We start from the raw sequence: 19,123 nt of genomic DNA, 5'->3' as shown, positions 1-19,123 counted from the left end.
TACTGGAGCCTTTCATTATTGTGTTCAAAGACTTCTGAGAAAAGGTTATGGTGATTAGCAGACGTACCGATAGAACGTGTACATAGCCAACAAAATCCTTCTTTACAAAGTTAATAATACGCATAAATAAGAAGATTATCATAAAGAAGATTAGCATAAATCATTATTGTAATTTTACAAGTTAAATATCTTTATCATCTCAGCTTATACTTACACCGCATCCCTCGGTAGACCACAAGCTATAGTAGAAACCCGACTGTAGACCGCATACTATAGTAGCACCAATACTTTTTAGTTACTCTTACTTTTATTACTAAAAGTTTTGTTTATTTTTAAGTTACTTGTTTCTTCTTTGTTCTTCAACACAAGAAACGACAAAAGTAATTTCATAAAAAAGAACTTTTTGATACATGTCAACAAAGATAAAATGTTAATATTTTGCCTGTCACAGAAAAAATCATTTTTGCCATAGACTAAAACAAGATATTTCAACTATATTATTTATCTATGGGCAAACTGCATTAAATGCAATAGCCCACCCCGAACGGACAAACGATACGAGTGGCCTGTGACGTCAGACCCCAGGTCTCGCTTTTGAAGTTGTTTAAAACGGAAATTTTAGGCGCGGAACTTTGATTATATGTTGTAGGTACACTATTCATTGTTAAGACGTAATATTTTGAGTAGAACATTTTAAAACATAAATTAACAATTTTATGCAAAAAAATTTTTTAGTGCAAATTCCCTATTGTTGAAGCAAATCACGATTTTGTCGCCATATTCTCATACTTGTGTTGAGCATGTTACGTGTAATAATCAGATTCACAACGTGAGCATGAGTAACCTTCTTGTGAGCGTGACTTTTTGGATGATGCAATATGTTGATTTTCTTTGATAAATAAACAAGGATTTTGTGTTGCTATCTAGTCAACGAACTGTCAATACTGATGGAATGGCCCCGTCCCATTCGAACAGTGAAGCGAGATTGCGGCCAACATACAAGAGAGAGGTCCTAGAGAAAGACAGAACGTCAGGGAAAAACGCGCGTATTTGAATGCATTACAAAGTATACCGACTTTCAAGAATAAAACAGGTTTAAAATTAATTTGAGTAACTGAAACGGGATAAACGCCTGGTATTATTAGATGTATTGAGTAATTATTATTATTATTCTAAATAAAACGCCAATTTTGAGAAATATAAAAATATTACAATATAACAGAAATAGGTATGCTGTATTGTCATTGAAAATTTTACAATTTTATGGACAAAGCTTACATAAGAGTCTTCTACGTTTTAAAAGGATTAGGGGAGTGCAATTAGAACGAAAACATGCATTGTTTCGGAAAAATTCAAACAAGCTTATATTTTTCTAAAACTTTTCTTGTTAGTTTATATACATGTTAAAGTAAAAAGTTCTACTCGCAGATTTGGCCGCTAATTATTTATTAATTGTTTAAACAATAACAATTGTTTTGTATAAATAATTTTAAAAATATTGAAAAATTCATTATTTTACTTTGATCAAATATGTTTCTATTGTGAAATGTAAAGGTACTTTACTCTTGAGTGAAATTCATATTTTTTGACATACCTCGTATAACATTAATTAAATTTGATATTTGATGATTGCATCTTAGATTATATACGATGCAGAGTATTTTATAAAGAATAACTTTTTTCCGTAAAACTGATAATAAAAAAGTTATCAATAGGTTCCAAGTTACGAAGACATACTGTATACGAGCTAAAAAAAATTTTTGTTGTTGAACATTTATTATTGTTGAAGCTTATTATTAAATGTATTTTAGGTAAGTTTTACAGAAAAAAGTTTTGATCACTTTGTATAAACATTTTTTTAGCTGGTAATTTTCGGTTTTTGTATTACATTTTTGTTATCTTTCTTAATTTTCTTAAAAGAAAATATACAATTTTCTAAAATAATTTAGTGCATTTTGAAGATTACATCCTAAGCTTTAAAAAAGCACTTGTAAAACTGTAATAGATCTGTTCAAACTTGAGTGATACCGTCTTAAATTGGTGGTAATTCTATATGACTACGAAGATTTCAAAAATGACTGAGACGTCATATCATTTGAATTAAACTTTTGAGATTTTTTTTGAATGAAACATCATTTAGTAAGATGCTTGAAAGGTAAGTTGTGCAAAATTGAGATCTTTATAAGAAAAATTGTATTAGTTACACATTTTTAAATCATTTTTAAACAAAATTCATGTAAGGCTCACTTTCCGCCCACACCGTACTTATGCCCATACATTTTATTTCTTTCTATTATAACCATAAGATAGCTTAATTGTTCTTTGTAAACTTTTATTTGATCAATTAGTTAAAGAATTATATTAAAATAATTCAACCGTGCACTTCGCCGTACGTTAGTTTACAGTGCGCCAATGTTTGTGAGAAGGGTGACTTTAGCGTTATAAATAAAAAATTATAGAAGATACAGATTTAATTTTAAAAAATTCTTTATATAAGGTTTTTTTTTTGTAAAATTTTCTGAATTTTTCAATGGTCAAGTCAGTTTTTTTCTAAAATATATATCTTCGGAGTTATGTAAAAAAACATCAAATTTCGTAGTTCATTTGTTTAATAAAAAATGAAGCACCCACTTCTCGAGTAGAACTTTTTGATATGTTGTTTATTAAACATTTCTTAATGAAATTACAAAAAGTTCTATCTTGTTTGATTTTTTCCGAAGTGAAAATCTATATGCACTCCCCTAGATATATAATTCTCAAGTTTTCGTCTCCAGTCCTTGAACTGTAAGTCAAGTTTTCTACCAATTTTTCAGGACCAGCCACGGCATTTGATAAATGTAAGTTGTAGTTTATACTGTTAGTCAATGTTTTTGAACTCTCAGCCTCTTCTGCTATTAAAGATGTTGCTGCGGGGTTATCAGTCGAGACAACAGTAGTTTTTGAAAGCAGTACTTGCATCATATCTTGCAAAGATTTGATGCTATCTTGTGTGGAACTTTTTTTTTAATGGCATTCAGCCAGTCACAATATGAGTATTCGTGTCATGTGTAGTGTGTATGTTGAGTAAGTGTCTTGTTACTTTGCAAAGTCGACGTCATTGTCTTTGCAAAGATACGCTAATTGTATCCGAACATCTGCGGTCCCTCCGGTGAGTACCGATCCCACAAGGACAGAAACTATATATTCATTTATTAATTTATAATAAATGAAAAATTTCTGACCCTGGTTGTGTGGAACTTACAAAATGTTCTAGGTTTGTAATCCGATCATTGGAACCCTCTTCTTCATTAAAAGAAGTACTGGTTTTAGTCTTTCTTTTTGGCATATTCGATTTTGTAGGTTTTAGAACTGCGCCATGATATGTTTAATAAATATAAGTACAGTCGGAAAAATGAAAAAATACCCATGAACGATCACATCAATCACTTATTTTGTATTTGCTGTCTTTTTCTATAAATAACAAATGTTTGTTATAGAAAAAGACAGCAAATACAAAATAAGTGATTGATATAATCGTTCATGGGTATTCTTTCATTTATCCGACTGTATCTAATTTTATTGTGATCATTTAATGACAATGACAAATCAACAAAACAGTCTAACCTAAGTACAAGTATAAATCTAAGTACATATAAACTATAACTACATATTATATTCCTACAACTACCACTATCAATTTTTTGTTTACGAAAATCCTGGCCGCATCAAATTCGCTTCATGCCCATTCCATCAGTATTGACAGTTCGTTGTATCTAGTACATGTATTATTTGTATAGGTATTTTTCTCGTATGAGGAGCGTCATACCAGAGATTATCGGTATGTTCTGAATGAGACGAGAAAACAAACATATTTTGTAAAGAAAGTAGGTAATACAAGGAATAATATATCATTGAAAGTGAAACAAGATACAAAAAGGGAACACAAAAGCAACTCCAGATATAAAAAACGTATAAACCCCTTATATCCCGTTTTTACATTTTAAATCCCTTAACTTGATGTTTTCACATTTCATCCTTCGATAACATTGGATAGAAAAGAGTAAATTTGTAACTATAAGAAACGCTTACTTGAATAAAATGCACAATAACAGTCATGTCATGTTCCCTGTTGCCTCTCCCCATACTCTTAGCCATTTCTCTGATTGCTTCATATCCAATAGTTGCTTCATGTTTTTTCTTGTCAACTTTCTCTATACTTTTGGTTGCCTCAGAATCTTTCAGCAGCTCATTGAGGTAAGCTTGATCCACTTGGTCCATGGCTTCCTGAAAGTCATTGCGAAAACCCTGGAACAAAAATATTAGTCTTATCATGGAACTGCACTATATCACTAATAAGAAATAAACATAATATAGTCAGGGATCCCAGGCCTAACGTATGTTCTAAAAGTTTTGGCACAAAATTCATTGGCTATAATTTTAATGTTGTTCTGAAGCTATTTCCTTGTGGCATTTTTATAATGAAGTATTTTAAATGGGAAATAAGCCACAATTTTACCAAAAAAATGAATTTATTAACGTTTTGACGCCCAAGTCGGGTGTCGTTGTCAAAATACAAAATAATACTAAATAAACAAAAATGTTGTTGCTTAGTAAAAAATTCTTCTAATAATTTATTTAATCTGACTCATTTATATCGGCAATTCAGGCATGTATTATACATTTTAAAGTAGAAGACTTTAAAATGATATTGCCAATATTGATGAGTTGCGTCAATTACAAATCAAATGACAACATCAACGTTAAAAAGGGAATCATTAAATCCTTATATAATAGAGCCAAAATTACTTGTTCTAACGAAAATTCATTTTTAGAAGAAAAACATTTGTTAACATCTGTTTTATTAAAAAATGATTATCCTTTATCGTTTATAAAAAGGAATTGTCAAAATTGGATCGAATGGAACAGAACAACGTAGAACGGGATCCTATAACATCCACAAGAAATAATACGAGGAAAATATCAATACCATATATAAAAGGACTATCCGAGAAACTTAAAACAATAGGAAATAAATTAAACATTTCAACAACATTCAAAACAACAAACACATTGAGATCTATTTTATCTAAAACTAAACCTAACAATGAACAAGAAAGAAGAAAGAATTGTGTTTATAAAATACCTTGTGAATGCGAACAATTTTATTTAGGTGAAACATCAAGACCATTAGACGTTAGAATAAGTAAACATCAGTCTTATATTAAAAATAGAGAATTTGATAGATCTCAAATATGTCAACACGCATGGGATAATGAACATAGAGTTCAGTGAAGAGATTCAAGTATAGTCCTGAAAGAAACAGCTAGTAAAAAGAGAAAAATCAAAGAAGCGGCTCTAATTATGCTAAATGAAAACAATTGTGTCGCAAATTCCTCGGTAGAATGCAGTAGGATGTGGTTACCCATACTAAAAGAGGAAGTCGATAGAAAGAAAATACCACGATTAGTAAGTCATTAACATATCGAATTAGTACATATTTTATATTTTGGTTTTATTTATATTATATGTATTATTAATATTATTTATAATTTAAAATAGCATACATACATTAAAGTCAGAATTTGGTATTAGTTTTGAGAGTAAACTAAATGTAAGCCCAAATACTTACGATGTTGGGATAGTATCACGAGGTTTTTCCTGGTTTTCCCTCGTGATTTACTATGGAATCTCTAGCGCGAGAATTTTACTGCCATCGTTGCATTTGTTGTCTTTTTAAAGACAGATCACATGCTATGATTTCTTGTGGCGGATATTCTTGAGTTGGGGTTGATTTCATGTAATCGAATGAACTATCTTTTGGTAAAGTCGTCCCAGGAATGCAACTCATCAATATTGGCAATATCAGTTTTAAGTCTTCTACTTTAAAATGTATAATACATGCCTGAATTGCCGATATAAATGAGTCAGATTAAATAAATTATTAGAAGAATTTTTGAAGTTATACTTCTTTGAGCGCGATTTCATTGAGGGTGAAATTTTATTGATCTACGCGCATGCTCACACCGACAGTATGGTATTAGTCGTTATACGGGCTCTGATTGGGTGTTGAAATGATCTATCAATAATTGTTCAATATGGAAGTTATCGGTAAACAAAAATATTGTATATATTAGTTTTTATTATTGTGAGGGCAGAAATAAAATCAAATTTATAATTATAGTGACTTTTTAAATAGTTTTGAAAAGCCGCAGGTACGTAATTCTAAATGTTTCAGTTGTATTCTAATAAAAAATTATCTTCATACCTATCTATTTGGAAAATGTAAAAAAAAATAATGTAGTTACCTATTAGTAGGCAATGCTTTAATTTACATAATCTGATTACGAACAAACTTTCTACAAATCTTCATCTAATATATCGTTTTCTTACTCTATATTTTGTTGTATTTTAATTGGACAAAAATCAAACTAATAATTTGATTCATATAAATAAACAAAATGTCAAAAAGTTTATGGTGTAAACGTTTAGGTTGTGAACATGACGTATACGCGAATGTGGTGTAGTAGGAAATCGCTTCAATTCTCGTACGGCGCGGTAGACGTGAAGTGGGTTCAAGCCCCAAGCAAGTTATTTTTTATTTTTTTTATAGATTTTATGATTGTACGTATATTATTATATATTTTTTTTCAGAAAATACGTATTTAGTTAAAATTGTTGGCAACAATTATTGTTCAGAAATCATTTGTGGCATTTTTCAATGTGTTTGTGTGTGTTTATTCTTTTATTTTTTTAATTTTTGGTATTGTTTTAATAAAAATTTTTGGAAAGTAGTAGAGAAACTGTTTAAAGTATATTGATTTCGTTGAAATCATATAATAGAAGTATAACTTCTTACGTGCGTACAAAGTACACACACATTCATTTTTTTACTAAGCAACATTTTTGTTTATTTAGTATTATTTTGTATTTTGACAACGACACCCGACTTGGGCGTCGAAACGTTAATAAATTCATTTTTTTGGTAAAATTGTGGCTTATTTCCCATTTAAAATAGTTCACTATAATTTTAACAAAAACAATGTAACCTCAAGTAGCTTTTGGAAACAAAAGTTTTTTTTACTTTGTCTACTGTCAGTTAAGATTTATTTATTTTTAAGTTTTCGCACTAAGATGTAGTATAAATTACAAATAAGAAAAAGTATCTTTAAGTTGGTTGGGGGAGCACTCAAATGCTGAATTCTGTCGAATATTTCAGATTGAAAACAATTAAACTAGTACCATTTATAGAACAATAACAGAGTGCAAGTAGGGATTACCATGGCTGAATCTACCAAAATGTGGAAGACTACGTGCATTTACTAAACAGAAGTCAGAGAGATTGGTGAAAAGAGCAAGAAATCAGCTTGGAATGGAAACATGAAGATTGGCTCGTCGACACAGATCTTCTAAGAGTATGATATCATTGGAATTGAGGAGGAATGGTCTTAAGTATCAACTCCTTCAGACCTACTATTAGTCAAGACATACCCAAAACTGGTTCCTATAACACCAAATACCCTGTCTTCTCAAAAACGATAATCTTCCAAACTTGCCGCAGGCTCACCCAATAGAGGATTTTTGGGCTTTACTGTCTAGAAATGTTTATCATGGAGGCTGGGATGCTTGAGATGAAGAACAATTAAGACGAGGAATTTACAACAACTAAGATAAATTGATATGAATTTTGCCCAGGACCTCATGAAATACATTCGTAGAAATTTGCATCTAGTAGAGAAGAATGGGACACTCCATATAATTTGATAGTATAGTTTGGTTAAGTATTGAGTTGTAATTTATGATAACTAGTTAGTGTTTAAATAGATTTCTTCATTTACAAAAAAAATTGATAAATGTTTTGTGCCAAAACTTTTAGGACATACAGTATTTTCACTATTTACTACTAACAAGCTAATATTTTGTGAGTAGCTTCATTTTGACGAGACGTCCAACTTTTTTCCTTACAACAATTTCCGTATGTGGTAGATAACAAAGATAGCAGAGATGGTCCAGTCAGGTTAGACGAATAACAGGCCTAACCTTGCATGCCGAGCTGCCCCAAATTTTATTTTTTTAATCTTTAGGGAGGGTCAGTAGTAGTGTAAATTTAAAATCTCGACTGTATTCCGCCATTTCGTTAGCCATCACTTTGATTTTAAACGGGAACCGTTTTTGCTCAATGTCTCCCCCATTTTCAACTTCTCGACAAAAAGTATGAGAACTACAATTGTTAAAAATGTGATTTTCTATGATTTCTTCCATTACAATTTTTTTCGTGCGGTCGATATTTTCAGAGTTATGGGGGAAAATAATAGCTGTCATTACTTTCTTCTTGAGAAGTACTTTCTCACTAATTAGTATGTTATTCTAACTACCTATATAAAGTCTAAAAATATACCTAACCTAAAAAAAATTACTTTTGTTTAATTTTATTTTTATTCTATCCATTTCTTAATAATAATTCCAGTACAGTAATACCTCGACTTACGCTACCCCGACTTAAGCGAACCCAGAGTTACGCGATTTTCAAATCTTGTCGATTAGTTATTTAATATGCGATTTTAAAATATTGTCGATTCCTTATTTGAGCGCCACACGATCGTTTAGTTATCGACGAGATAGAATTACCACCCACACACTATTGCTCATCCAATGTATTATACATGTTTGGACTTTTCACACGGAATCAGCGATTTTATTTTGTATTAGGTATTTCTTATCTGCAGTTTTGTCTAATGAAGTGGGTGTTTGTTACTTTTATAAAGGGATTTTTTGTTTAAGAAGACTTGAAAGAGTGCATTTTTTTTAACATCCGGTCCCAATTAAAATAATTTATATACATAGATACATATCGCTACCTACATTCTAACACCACTGTTTGGGAAAGTATGCAATTTATTTTAGTATTATAGTTTATTAGTTTTTTTGTATAGTTAAGCATATGACTACTTAATTATGTAATAGCCAATACCCTCTTAGTTTTGTTATAATAAATATATACATAGTTTAACTTCATTTTACATAATAGATTTTATAGTTAAATCCTTCTTTTCTACACCCCTGGCTGTTCATAAAAATGTTTTCTTGTTGAAAGAGAGAACGCACTCACTTTGACAAAAGGGGATCAAAGTTTGCTTGGCACATGTATCAGGCTAGAAAGTGTTTCAAGGAACCACGTGTGTTTTCTTTACCCCGAAAGGGCGTAACCTGAACCTAGCCAAGGAACAAGGAACACAAAACTCAATTCAGTACGAATTTACCAGTTGAACGAACTACCTCGCTTTAGCTGATAAAAGGGCGGCCGTCCACCACGCGTCGACCACGCGGAGATGGGGTCCACTAATGAAGACGCGATCCAACTACATTCATTTTAAAGGTAGGTGCGATATTTTCTCTAACATTGATACAATTTATGAACATATAGCCAGGTCAACTTTTTCACATTTGCCTACAAACACACACATTTATTCATTTTTGCTATACTAAATGCACATATACAGTATGTCCCTGTAAGTTGTATCCATATGGAAAACTTTTTTATTATTAATTTTACGAAAAAAAGTTATTCTTTATAAAAAGCTCTGCATGGTCCAAAACCTAAGATTTAACCATCAAATATCAAATTTTTTGAATATTATACAAGGTATGTCAAAAAGTTTGAATTTCACTCAAGAGTAAGTAGCTTTATTTTTCACAATATTGAAAATTGCTATTATGAAAAGTTGTGTGGAATTAAAAACTGTATTCTAGTATGCAATTACATCCTTCTAATTGAAATTTTTTTTTTGAAAATTTATGGATAACTGACATTATTTTCAGTTATTTTAATTCAAATAACTCTTTTATTATTAATTTTACGAAAAAAAGTGATTCTTAATAAAAAGTTCTGCATGGTCTAAAATCTAAAATACAACCATCTTTTGTCAGATTTTATCAATTTTATACGAGGTATGTCAAAAAATATGAATTTCGCTCAAGAGTAAAATACGTTTATTTTTCACAATATCGAAAATTGTTATTATGAAAAGTTATTTAGAATTAAAAACTATGTTTCAGTATGCAATTACATCCTTCTAATTGAAATATTCTGAACTATAAAGGTACTTTACTTTTGATTTAAATTTATCTTTTTTGACATACCTCGTATAAAATTGATAAAATTTGATAGAAGATGGTTGTATTTTAAGTTTTAGACCATCCAGAACTTTTTATTAAGAATCACTTTTTTTCGTAAAATTAATAATAAAAGAGTTATCAGACTTGAAATAACTGAAAAAATAATGAGTTATCCATAATTTCTCAAAAAATTTTTTTTCAATTAGAAGGATGTAATTGCATATTAGAATATAGTTTTTAATTCCAAACAACTTTTCATAATAGCAATTTCCAATATTACGAAAAATAAAGCTACTTTACTCTTGAGTGAAATTCAAACTTTTTGACATCCCTCGTATAATATTCAAAAAATTTGATATTTGATGGTTAAATCTTAGGTTTTGGACCATGCAGAGCTTTTTATAAAGAATAACTTTTTTTCGTAAAATTAATAATAAAAAAGTTTTCCATATGGATACAACTTACAGGGACATACTGTATATCTTATCTCTACAAATCTAAACAGTCCATTGTCTCTACTACCTAACTAATTAAACCCAGCGACCATTACTCATCAATCAGAAGACATTAGACGCTTCAACCACATATCAGGTTTTTTAGATGAAAGAGTTAGATGTTGATTCTGAGTATATTGCGCACACTCTGCATATTCTAATCGCAAGTACGAGAAATAATGTTTTCTCATACTCGGGATGAGAATCATTCGGTAGAGCGTGCGCAATATACTCAGAATCAACCTCTAACTCTTTCGCCTAAAAATTCTCATACGTGGTATTAGAATGTAGGTAGCGATATACGAAATTATATCCCGACTTACGCGAATTTGACTTAAGCAGTTATCACTCGGTCCCACCTATCGCGTAAGTTCGGGGTATTACTGTATTATAAATTATAGTTAATTAGACAACCAAGCTGGATAAGTATTTCAGTTAGGTGGTAGGTACCAAAAATAATAAAAAGAATTTTGTGGTGCATGACTCAAAAAGGTTGAGCACTGCTCTAGATATCATAAAGATTATTGAAAACTGTGCCTACAGTTTTGTTAAGCGTCAAGATCAAAGATCGAGTAGCTCGACAGAACTGTTGCTGGTCCCAAGCCCGGATAAAGAAGAAGCGGGTCTAGAGCCAGGTTAGCACCCACTCATGACTTTAACACATTGAGCACTGGTGTACATAAAAAATAAGGGGTCCCCGCCGGGATATTTTAAACTTGTTGATATGCTCACCTGTGATGGCTTTTTTTGTCTCACCAGCTAATTGCCTGTTATATGTGTGACACATTGTGAGCATCACGCAGTACTCAGGATTACAGTTGAGTCTCTGAATCTTTACCTGTGCGTCATCTTTTAAAGCATACGAAATAAGTCGATGATAAGTTACCTATATGATAAGTAACCTATTTTCTAACAATCAAGACTCTAGTACCTTATATCTACATGATTTTTACTATGATTTTAAGAATGCAAACTATTTTGGTCTTAATAATTTTTTAGCAAGTGTACAGTGGGAACAATGTTTCTCAAATAATATTAATGATTCAGTTAACAATTTTTATGAAATCTTGGCTATGGGAATTGCTCTTTTTGTACCTTTGAAAAAATATATATCTAGCAGTTTTCCTAAATGGTTTTCACCAGAATTGCGATACATAACATCTCAAAAGAGAAAAATGCATAAAACTTACAGTAAATCACAATTACATTCAGATTACCTAAGATTTTGTCAACTACGTACAGAATGCAAACGAGTCAGAGAAGTATGTTGGTCTCAGTATATATCTCATGTAAATAATGAGTTCAAAACTAATCCTAGGTACTTTTGGAAGTATGTGCACGACCTAAAGTCTAATCACTCACTACCACACTCAATGCAGTATAATGAAGAGTTGGCAGAAAATGGCCAAGACATTGTGAACCTTTTTAAGGAATACTTTCAGACAGTCTACACTCCTGGAGACCAAAATAGTTCTGTGAATAATTTAGTTTTACCTGTAAATTGTTCACAAAATATTGACTTTGCAGACATTTCTATACAAGAAATTTATAATAAAATTTTGCGTTTACCTAGTAAAACTACATTAGGTCCTGATGGAATACCCAATATTCTACTTAAAAGGTGTATCTGTACTCTTACAAAACCATTGCATGTTTTATATAATTTCTCCCTAACAACATCTGTTTTTCCTGATTACTGGAAAAATAGTTATATTATGCCTATTTACAAGAACGGAGATAAAAGCAATGTTAAGAACTATAGAAGTGTTTGCATACAGTCATCTATTCCCAAACTTTTTGACAGCTTGGTTTGTGGTCAGTTAAGTTGGTTATGTCGAAATTTAATAAATAAGAATCAGCATGGGTTTTTTTCGGGTCGATCTACTATTACCAATTTAGTTTTATATCAGGATAGATTAATAAATGCTATGGAAGACTTTAAACAAATTGATACAGTATATACACACTTTTCTAAAGCTTTTGATCGAGTTGACCATAGCATTTTCCTTAAGAGGCTCATCGATATTGGTTTTGGCATAACCACAGTCACCTGGGTCAAGAGTTTTCTGTCTGGCCACCAGCAGAAGGTTAAGGTTGGATCCTTCCTGTCAAACTCTATTGCAGTTACATCGGACGTTCCTCAGGGCGGGCACTGCTCACCGATTTTCTTTGATCTGTTTGTGAATTATATTTTCGACTGCTTTGAAAACAGTGATGGTTTAGCTTTTGCTGACGATTTTAAAATATCAAAGATAATTTCTAGTCCTTTAGACCAACACCTTCTGCAGGAAGACCTGGATAGATTGACACATTGGTGTACAGTAAACAAACTCAACCTAAATGTCTCAAAATGCTGTTACATTAGTTTTTCAAAGGTAATAAGAAGATCAATACTTGATATAAAATAAATAATGAAGATCTGAAATATGTTTCAAAAGTTAAAGATTTAGGAGTGATTTTTGACGAAAGTTTGAGTTTTGTTGAACACATTAATTACGTAACAGTTCAGTCTTCAAAAATGTTAGGATTTATTTTGAGACACTGTAGTAATTTTTCAGTTGACACTGTAAGAGGAGTTTATTGTTCTTTGGTGCGATCTAAACTTGAATATGGCTCTATAGTATGGTCTCCATACCATGCAGTTCATAATATGACTGTTGAAAAAATTCAACACAAATTTTTGAGGTCCTGTGCATTTAAATTAGGTGAAACTATTGTAGATCACGATTCTTCATTAATAGAAAACAGTTTAAAACTTAATACACTAGAAAATAGACATAATCAAGTAGGATTAGTATTTTTGTATAATTTAAATGGAAATTTAGATTGCTCTGATCTATTACAGTGTATTAATGTTGATATACAAACTAGAAATCGAAGAGGTGATTTTATAACATTTTATATTCCTTTCCATCGCACAAGTTATGGCCAAAATTCACCTATAGATCGTTACTGTAAACTTATAAATGACAAACACATTGAAATTTTTGATATATCTCTGAATATGTTTAAAAATAATTTAAAGAGAGCATTTATTTAATTTTTTGTTAGTTCTAAGGTTACAAGTACCTACCTATTCTTACTCTAATATTTGTTATCTAATTATAATGTTGTTAAAGTATTATTAGTACATATTTAGCTCGTAAACTTATTATTGTTAATTGTATAACTTTTAATGGGGTAATCCCATCAATAAATAAAATAAAATAAAAAATAAATAAAATAAATTTCAATTTCTGACTTATCATCAACTTATTTCATATGCTTTAAATGATGATGCACAGGTAAAGATTCAGGGACTCAACTGTATACTTCTGAACAGGAATTATTTCAATTATAATTTTAAGGATTAAATTAATCCCTAAATGATTAAATTTAAAATAGCTTGTGGGTAAATGATAACTTTACTAACTTTGTTCACTTCCGGTTCTAGAAGCTCGCATTTTCGTAGTCTCGTAAATGCATCTATTTCTGTTTCACCAAAAAGAAGAACTGGCTCGCTTCTATCTCTTAACCGCGTTATCACTTCTTGTCGAGGTAAAATACTATGTTGAACATCAGACTCGATTTTGTCACCTAAAATTCAACATTTTTAGTCATATGTATACTAAAATCACAATAAAGATGCACTAGAAATAAGCAAACCAATACACATTGAATGTTACGAGGAGCACCCCTGAATCATGATTTGCAATGCATATTAACTATTTTCTATGGGAAATAAGCCACAATTTTACTAAAAAATGAATTTATTAACGTTTCGAAGCCCAAATCGGGTTTCGTTGTCAAAATACAAAATACTTCTAAAATAAACAAAAATGTTGTTGCTAAGTAAAAAAATTCTTCTAATAATTTATTTAATCTGACTCATTTATATTGGCAATTCAGACGTATATTATACATTTTAAAGTAGAAGACTTTAAAATGATATCGCCAATATTTATGAGTTGCGTTCCTGGGACGACTTTACTAAAAGAAACATTACATGAAATCAATCCCAACTCAAGAATATCCGTCGCAAAAAAAAATCATAGCATGTGATCTGTCTTTAAAAAGACAACCAAATGCAACGATGACAGTAAAATTATCGCGTTAGAGATTTCATAGTAAATCACGAGGGAAAACCAGGAAAAAACCTCTTGATACTATCCCGACATCGTAAGTATTTTGTCTTACATTTAATTTACCTTCAAAAAAACTAATATCAAATTCTGATTTTAATATGTTTAAATTATAACGCGAGAATTTTACTGTCATCGTTGCATTTGGTTGTCTTTTTAAAGACAGATCACATGCTATGATTTTTTTTGCGACGGATATTCTTGAGTTGGGATTAATTTCATGTAATCGAATGAACTATATTTTAGTAAAGTCGTCCCAGGAACGCAACTCATAAATATTGGCGATATCATTTTAAAGTCTTCTACTTTAAAATGTATAATATACGTCTGAATTGCCAATATAACTGAGTCAGATTAAATAAATTATTAGAAGAATTTTTTTACTTAGCAACAACATTTTTGTTTATATTAGAAGTATTTTGTATTTTGACAACGAAACCCGATTTGGGCTTCGAAACGTTAATAAATTCATTTTTTTAGTAAAATTGTGGCTTATTTCCCATAGAAAATAGTTAATTATAAAAAATGCCACAAGGAAATAGCTTCAGAACAATATTGCAATGCATAAACTTGTAAATCATAATTTGGGATTTACAATGTATATATGTTACAGTTCAAGTTGATTCTCAGTTGGAGTTGACTTTTCCTAGTTCGAGTCAACTCCAACTGAAACGAGCAGTAAAAGTTGATTTGAAAAATTTAAATCAACTTTTACTAGTTGAAGTTGACTCTTCCTAACTCTTGTTAGTAAAAGTAGATTATACAATTTATACGAATATAATCTCACGTGCATTTTTTGATGAGTGTGCGTCTCTTTGTTTTGACCATTTCAACTACTTATTAGTCCAGGCTGTAACGTTACCCCCGTTAGGTAAATTATTTTGATTCGATTTTTTTGCACAAACTTAATCAAACAAAAAATACATCTTTATAACAAATACACAGTGTCAGGCGGTACCGCGGTCGAAAAATTGTTTAACCAATTTTTGTTAATCAAATTCACAAAATAATTCTTATCTACTCTACCTCATATTATGTAAAGTTTGTATTGTGTGAAAGTTGTAAATATAAACTGCGCGTCACAGAAAACGGGCACCCTAAAAAATGGGTCATTTTTGATGTCGCGTATCTCCTAAACCTGTTGTCCGATTTAAATGATTTTTTGAATATGTTATAGCCCTATTCTTTGTCAATATCTTTGTAATAATATTTTTGCAAAACAGGTAAATTTTCATTGTATACTGGGTGTACGAATCAAACTGTGTTTTTTTCTCAAAGTTCGCAACACCCTGTGGATTATTCTAGCATTTATAAAATACTGAAATTAAAATTCAACTATAGCCTCAGCCTTTCTTAACATTCTGTTTTTTGATTCATTCGCTTATGTTGGATAATACAAAAGTTATGTACTTTAACAACTAGCCATGTTCTTCATCAGTACAGGGTGTTATAAGTCTAAAGTGGTTTAGGGACTAAATAAGTTCGACAAACTTTAAGGGGTAATTCTGCATTAAAAATAATGACAGTTTGCTTTATAATCATATATCCGCAAAAGCTTCGTTTCCGAGATACGCGATGTTAAATTTTTTCTTACAAACTGATGATTTATTTATTGCTTTAAAACCGGTTGAGATATGCAAATGAAATTTGGTAGGTTTTAAGAGATGGTTATTGCGCATTTTTTGACATTCAACTAAGAATTTTATATTCACTATTGGAGCGCATACGGGTAATATGACCGATCATATTATTCGTATGTACGCCAATGGTGAATAAAAAATTCTTAATTGTATATCAAAAAATGTTAAAAAATTATGTCTTAAAACCCACCAAATTTCATTTGCATATCTCAACCGGTTTTAGGGCAATAAATAAATCGTCATTTTTAAGAAAAAATTCAACATCCTGTATGTCGGAAACGAAGCATTTGCGGACATATGTTTATAAAGCAACCGGTCATTATGTTTTCATGTCGGAAACGAAGCATTTGCGGACATATGTTTATAAAGCAACCGGTCATTATGTTTTCATGCAGAATTACCCCTTAAAGTTTGTCGTACTTCTTTAGAAACACCCTGTACTGATAACGAGCATGCCTAGTTGTTAAAGTACATAACTTTTGTATTTTCCATCATAAACGAATGAATCAAAAAACAGAATGTTAAGAAAACCTGAGGCTATAGTTGGGTTGTAATTTCAGTATTTTATAAATGCTAGAATATGCCACAGGGTGTTGCGAACTTTGAGAAAAAAACACAGTTTGATTCGTACACCAGGTATACAATGAAAATTTACCTGTTTTGCAAAAATATTAATACAGGGATATTGACAAAGAATAGGGCTATAACATATTCAAAAAATCACTTAAATCGGACAACAGGTTTAGGAGATACGCCACATCAAAAATGACCCATTTTTTAGGGTGCCTGTTTTCTATGACGCGCAGTTTAGATAGCGATAGCAGTATATGAAGGGTTTAAAGTGTGCCTGAAGTAATAATGTATTTTAAATGGGATTTACTTTTTCGCACTGTTTTTTAGCACACTTTCATATAATCAAATATCCTTAACTTTCGCCTTGTCATGGTGATGCCATGTGAGCAATAAATTACAAAAAAAGTTTTGACAGTTTTGTGGTTTGACAGAAGTTTGAATTTTTAAATGTCAAATTTGTAAAAAATTGTAAAATAGGAATGTATTCCAGTGACGAAGAGTTGCAGTTTTTTTATTTGATTTTTGGTAGATAAAATATTGTATGAAACTGTGCGTGAGGTACTTTTTGCGCACTTAGGTGATGTATAGCACTTGGCCTGCTCGGTCTCATGCACAAAAAGCATACTTCACGAACTGTTTTATAAATAACTAAGTATTTCACTCCGGACAAATTTTTTTACATTATTTTGGTCATTCGGAGCAAAAAAGGTCTCTTGTGATTTTTCTCTAAAATTGATAGTTTTCGAGTTATACGAGATTTAAAATTTGAAAAATGCGAAATGACCATTTTTAATGCTTAGTAACTCGATTAAAAACTATTATTATGAAAGTCAGAAAGTCACCTAATCAAAGTTTAAAGCCCCCCCCCCTTACTAAGCTATTATTTTTAATTATCAACAATGAGCGCTAAAAGCGTATTGAGGTGGCCGTCAAGGTGAGTGCGAGTAAGATCCTCCATTCCGACCGTCCAATGGTGCATCTCAGTCGCACTCACATTGACAGCCGCCTCAATACGCTCCTAGCGCTCATTGTTAATAATTAAAAATAACAGCTTAGTAATACAATATTGACAAATATTTCTTCAGTACCTTGTAGGGGGGTCGTTAAAATTTGATTTGGTGACTTTCTGACTTTCATAATAATAATTTTTAACTGAGATATTAAGCCTTGAAAATGGTCAGTTTTGCATTTTTCAAATTTTAAATCGCATATAACTCGAGAACAATAAATTTTACAGAAAAGTCACAAAATACCTCTTTTGCTCCGAATGATCCAAATTAATGATGTAAAAAAAATGGCCGAAGTGAATTTTTTTATGAATTTGTTTAAAAAAAATGTTTAAACAATTTTTCGATTACGGTACCACCTGACACCCTGTGGATTCGTCATAAGGACCTCTTTTTGAGTAAGTTTGTGAAAAAAAAATCGAACTGGAATAATTTACCTAACGGGGCGACGATACAGCCTGGACTATAAATATCACGATTTGAACATTTAATTTCTACAGTGCATTTAATTTATACAGTACATTTCTACATACAGTAACATTTAATTTCTAGAATCGGTTGTTTGTGTGAATCAACTATTACTAAATGGCATTGGGAAGAGTATACTTTAACTAGTTGGAGTCTACTTTTACTAGTAAATGTTGAATAAAAATCTTCATTTTATATTTATAATCAAACTTTTACTAAAACCAGCCGTTTGAGTCGACTTGAACTAGGAAAAGTCAACTTCAACTGGATAATCAACTTGAACTGTAACATATACATTGTAAATCATGATTGAGGAGTGCTACTTGTGACATTCAATGTGTCTTGGTTTGTTTATTTCTAGTGCATCTTTATGATTTTAGTATACATTTTCATTTATTGATATGTCGTACCATCTGATATGGTGGAGGACTTATCGTCTGCTTCATTAAGAGAATAATACTTCTTCCTGTAATCTTCTTGTTCTTTGGCTATAAGTTCTCCTCTTTTAAAATACTTTTTATCAGTGCCCTACAAATAAATACCTGATTAGATACTGCTATTACATATTTTATATTGGTTAACGTACTAGGAGTTCTTTTTCTTCCAATAACTTTCGTTTACGGGCTATTTCAGCTTTTAAAATATCCATTTTTCAAAATATTTTTCAATCATATAAACATGTTTTTGTTTTGATAAAAGTTAGGTTACCAGTTGCCAGTGACAGTGAC

The 19,123-nt window shown here is 30.9% G+C and overlaps 1 protein-coding gene across 1 annotated transcript in view; it reads right to left on the bottom strand.

Moving 5' to 3' along the window:
* LOC114341630 (pre-mRNA-splicing factor 18) overlaps window positions 1-19,123 on the bottom strand; it is a 152,160-nt gene extending 133,037 nt beyond the window's left edge. Inside the window, exons 1-4 of the mRNA XM_050643825.1 lie at window positions 18,982-19,123; window positions 18,806-18,923; window positions 13,999-14,162; window positions 4,069-4,284 (exon numbers count right to left, since the gene is read on the bottom strand). Of these exons, the coding sequence (XP_050499782.1) occupies window positions 4,069-4,284; window positions 13,999-14,162; window positions 18,806-18,923; window positions 18,982-19,044 (561 nt within the window). The 5' untranslated portion in view covers window positions 19,045-19,123. The remainder of the gene's footprint in view (window positions 1-4,068; window positions 4,285-13,998; window positions 14,163-18,805; window positions 18,924-18,981) is intronic.

Source organism: Diabrotica virgifera, chromosome 2, assembly GCF_917563875.1.
Source record: "Diabrotica virgifera virgifera chromosome 2, PGI_DIABVI_V3a".
NCBI classification, from domain to species: Eukaryota; Metazoa; Arthropoda; class Insecta; order Coleoptera; family Chrysomelidae; genus Diabrotica; species Diabrotica virgifera.
The sequence above is the reverse complement of the archived record's forward strand: the minus strand, read 5'-3'. Positions and strand labels throughout refer to the sequence as shown.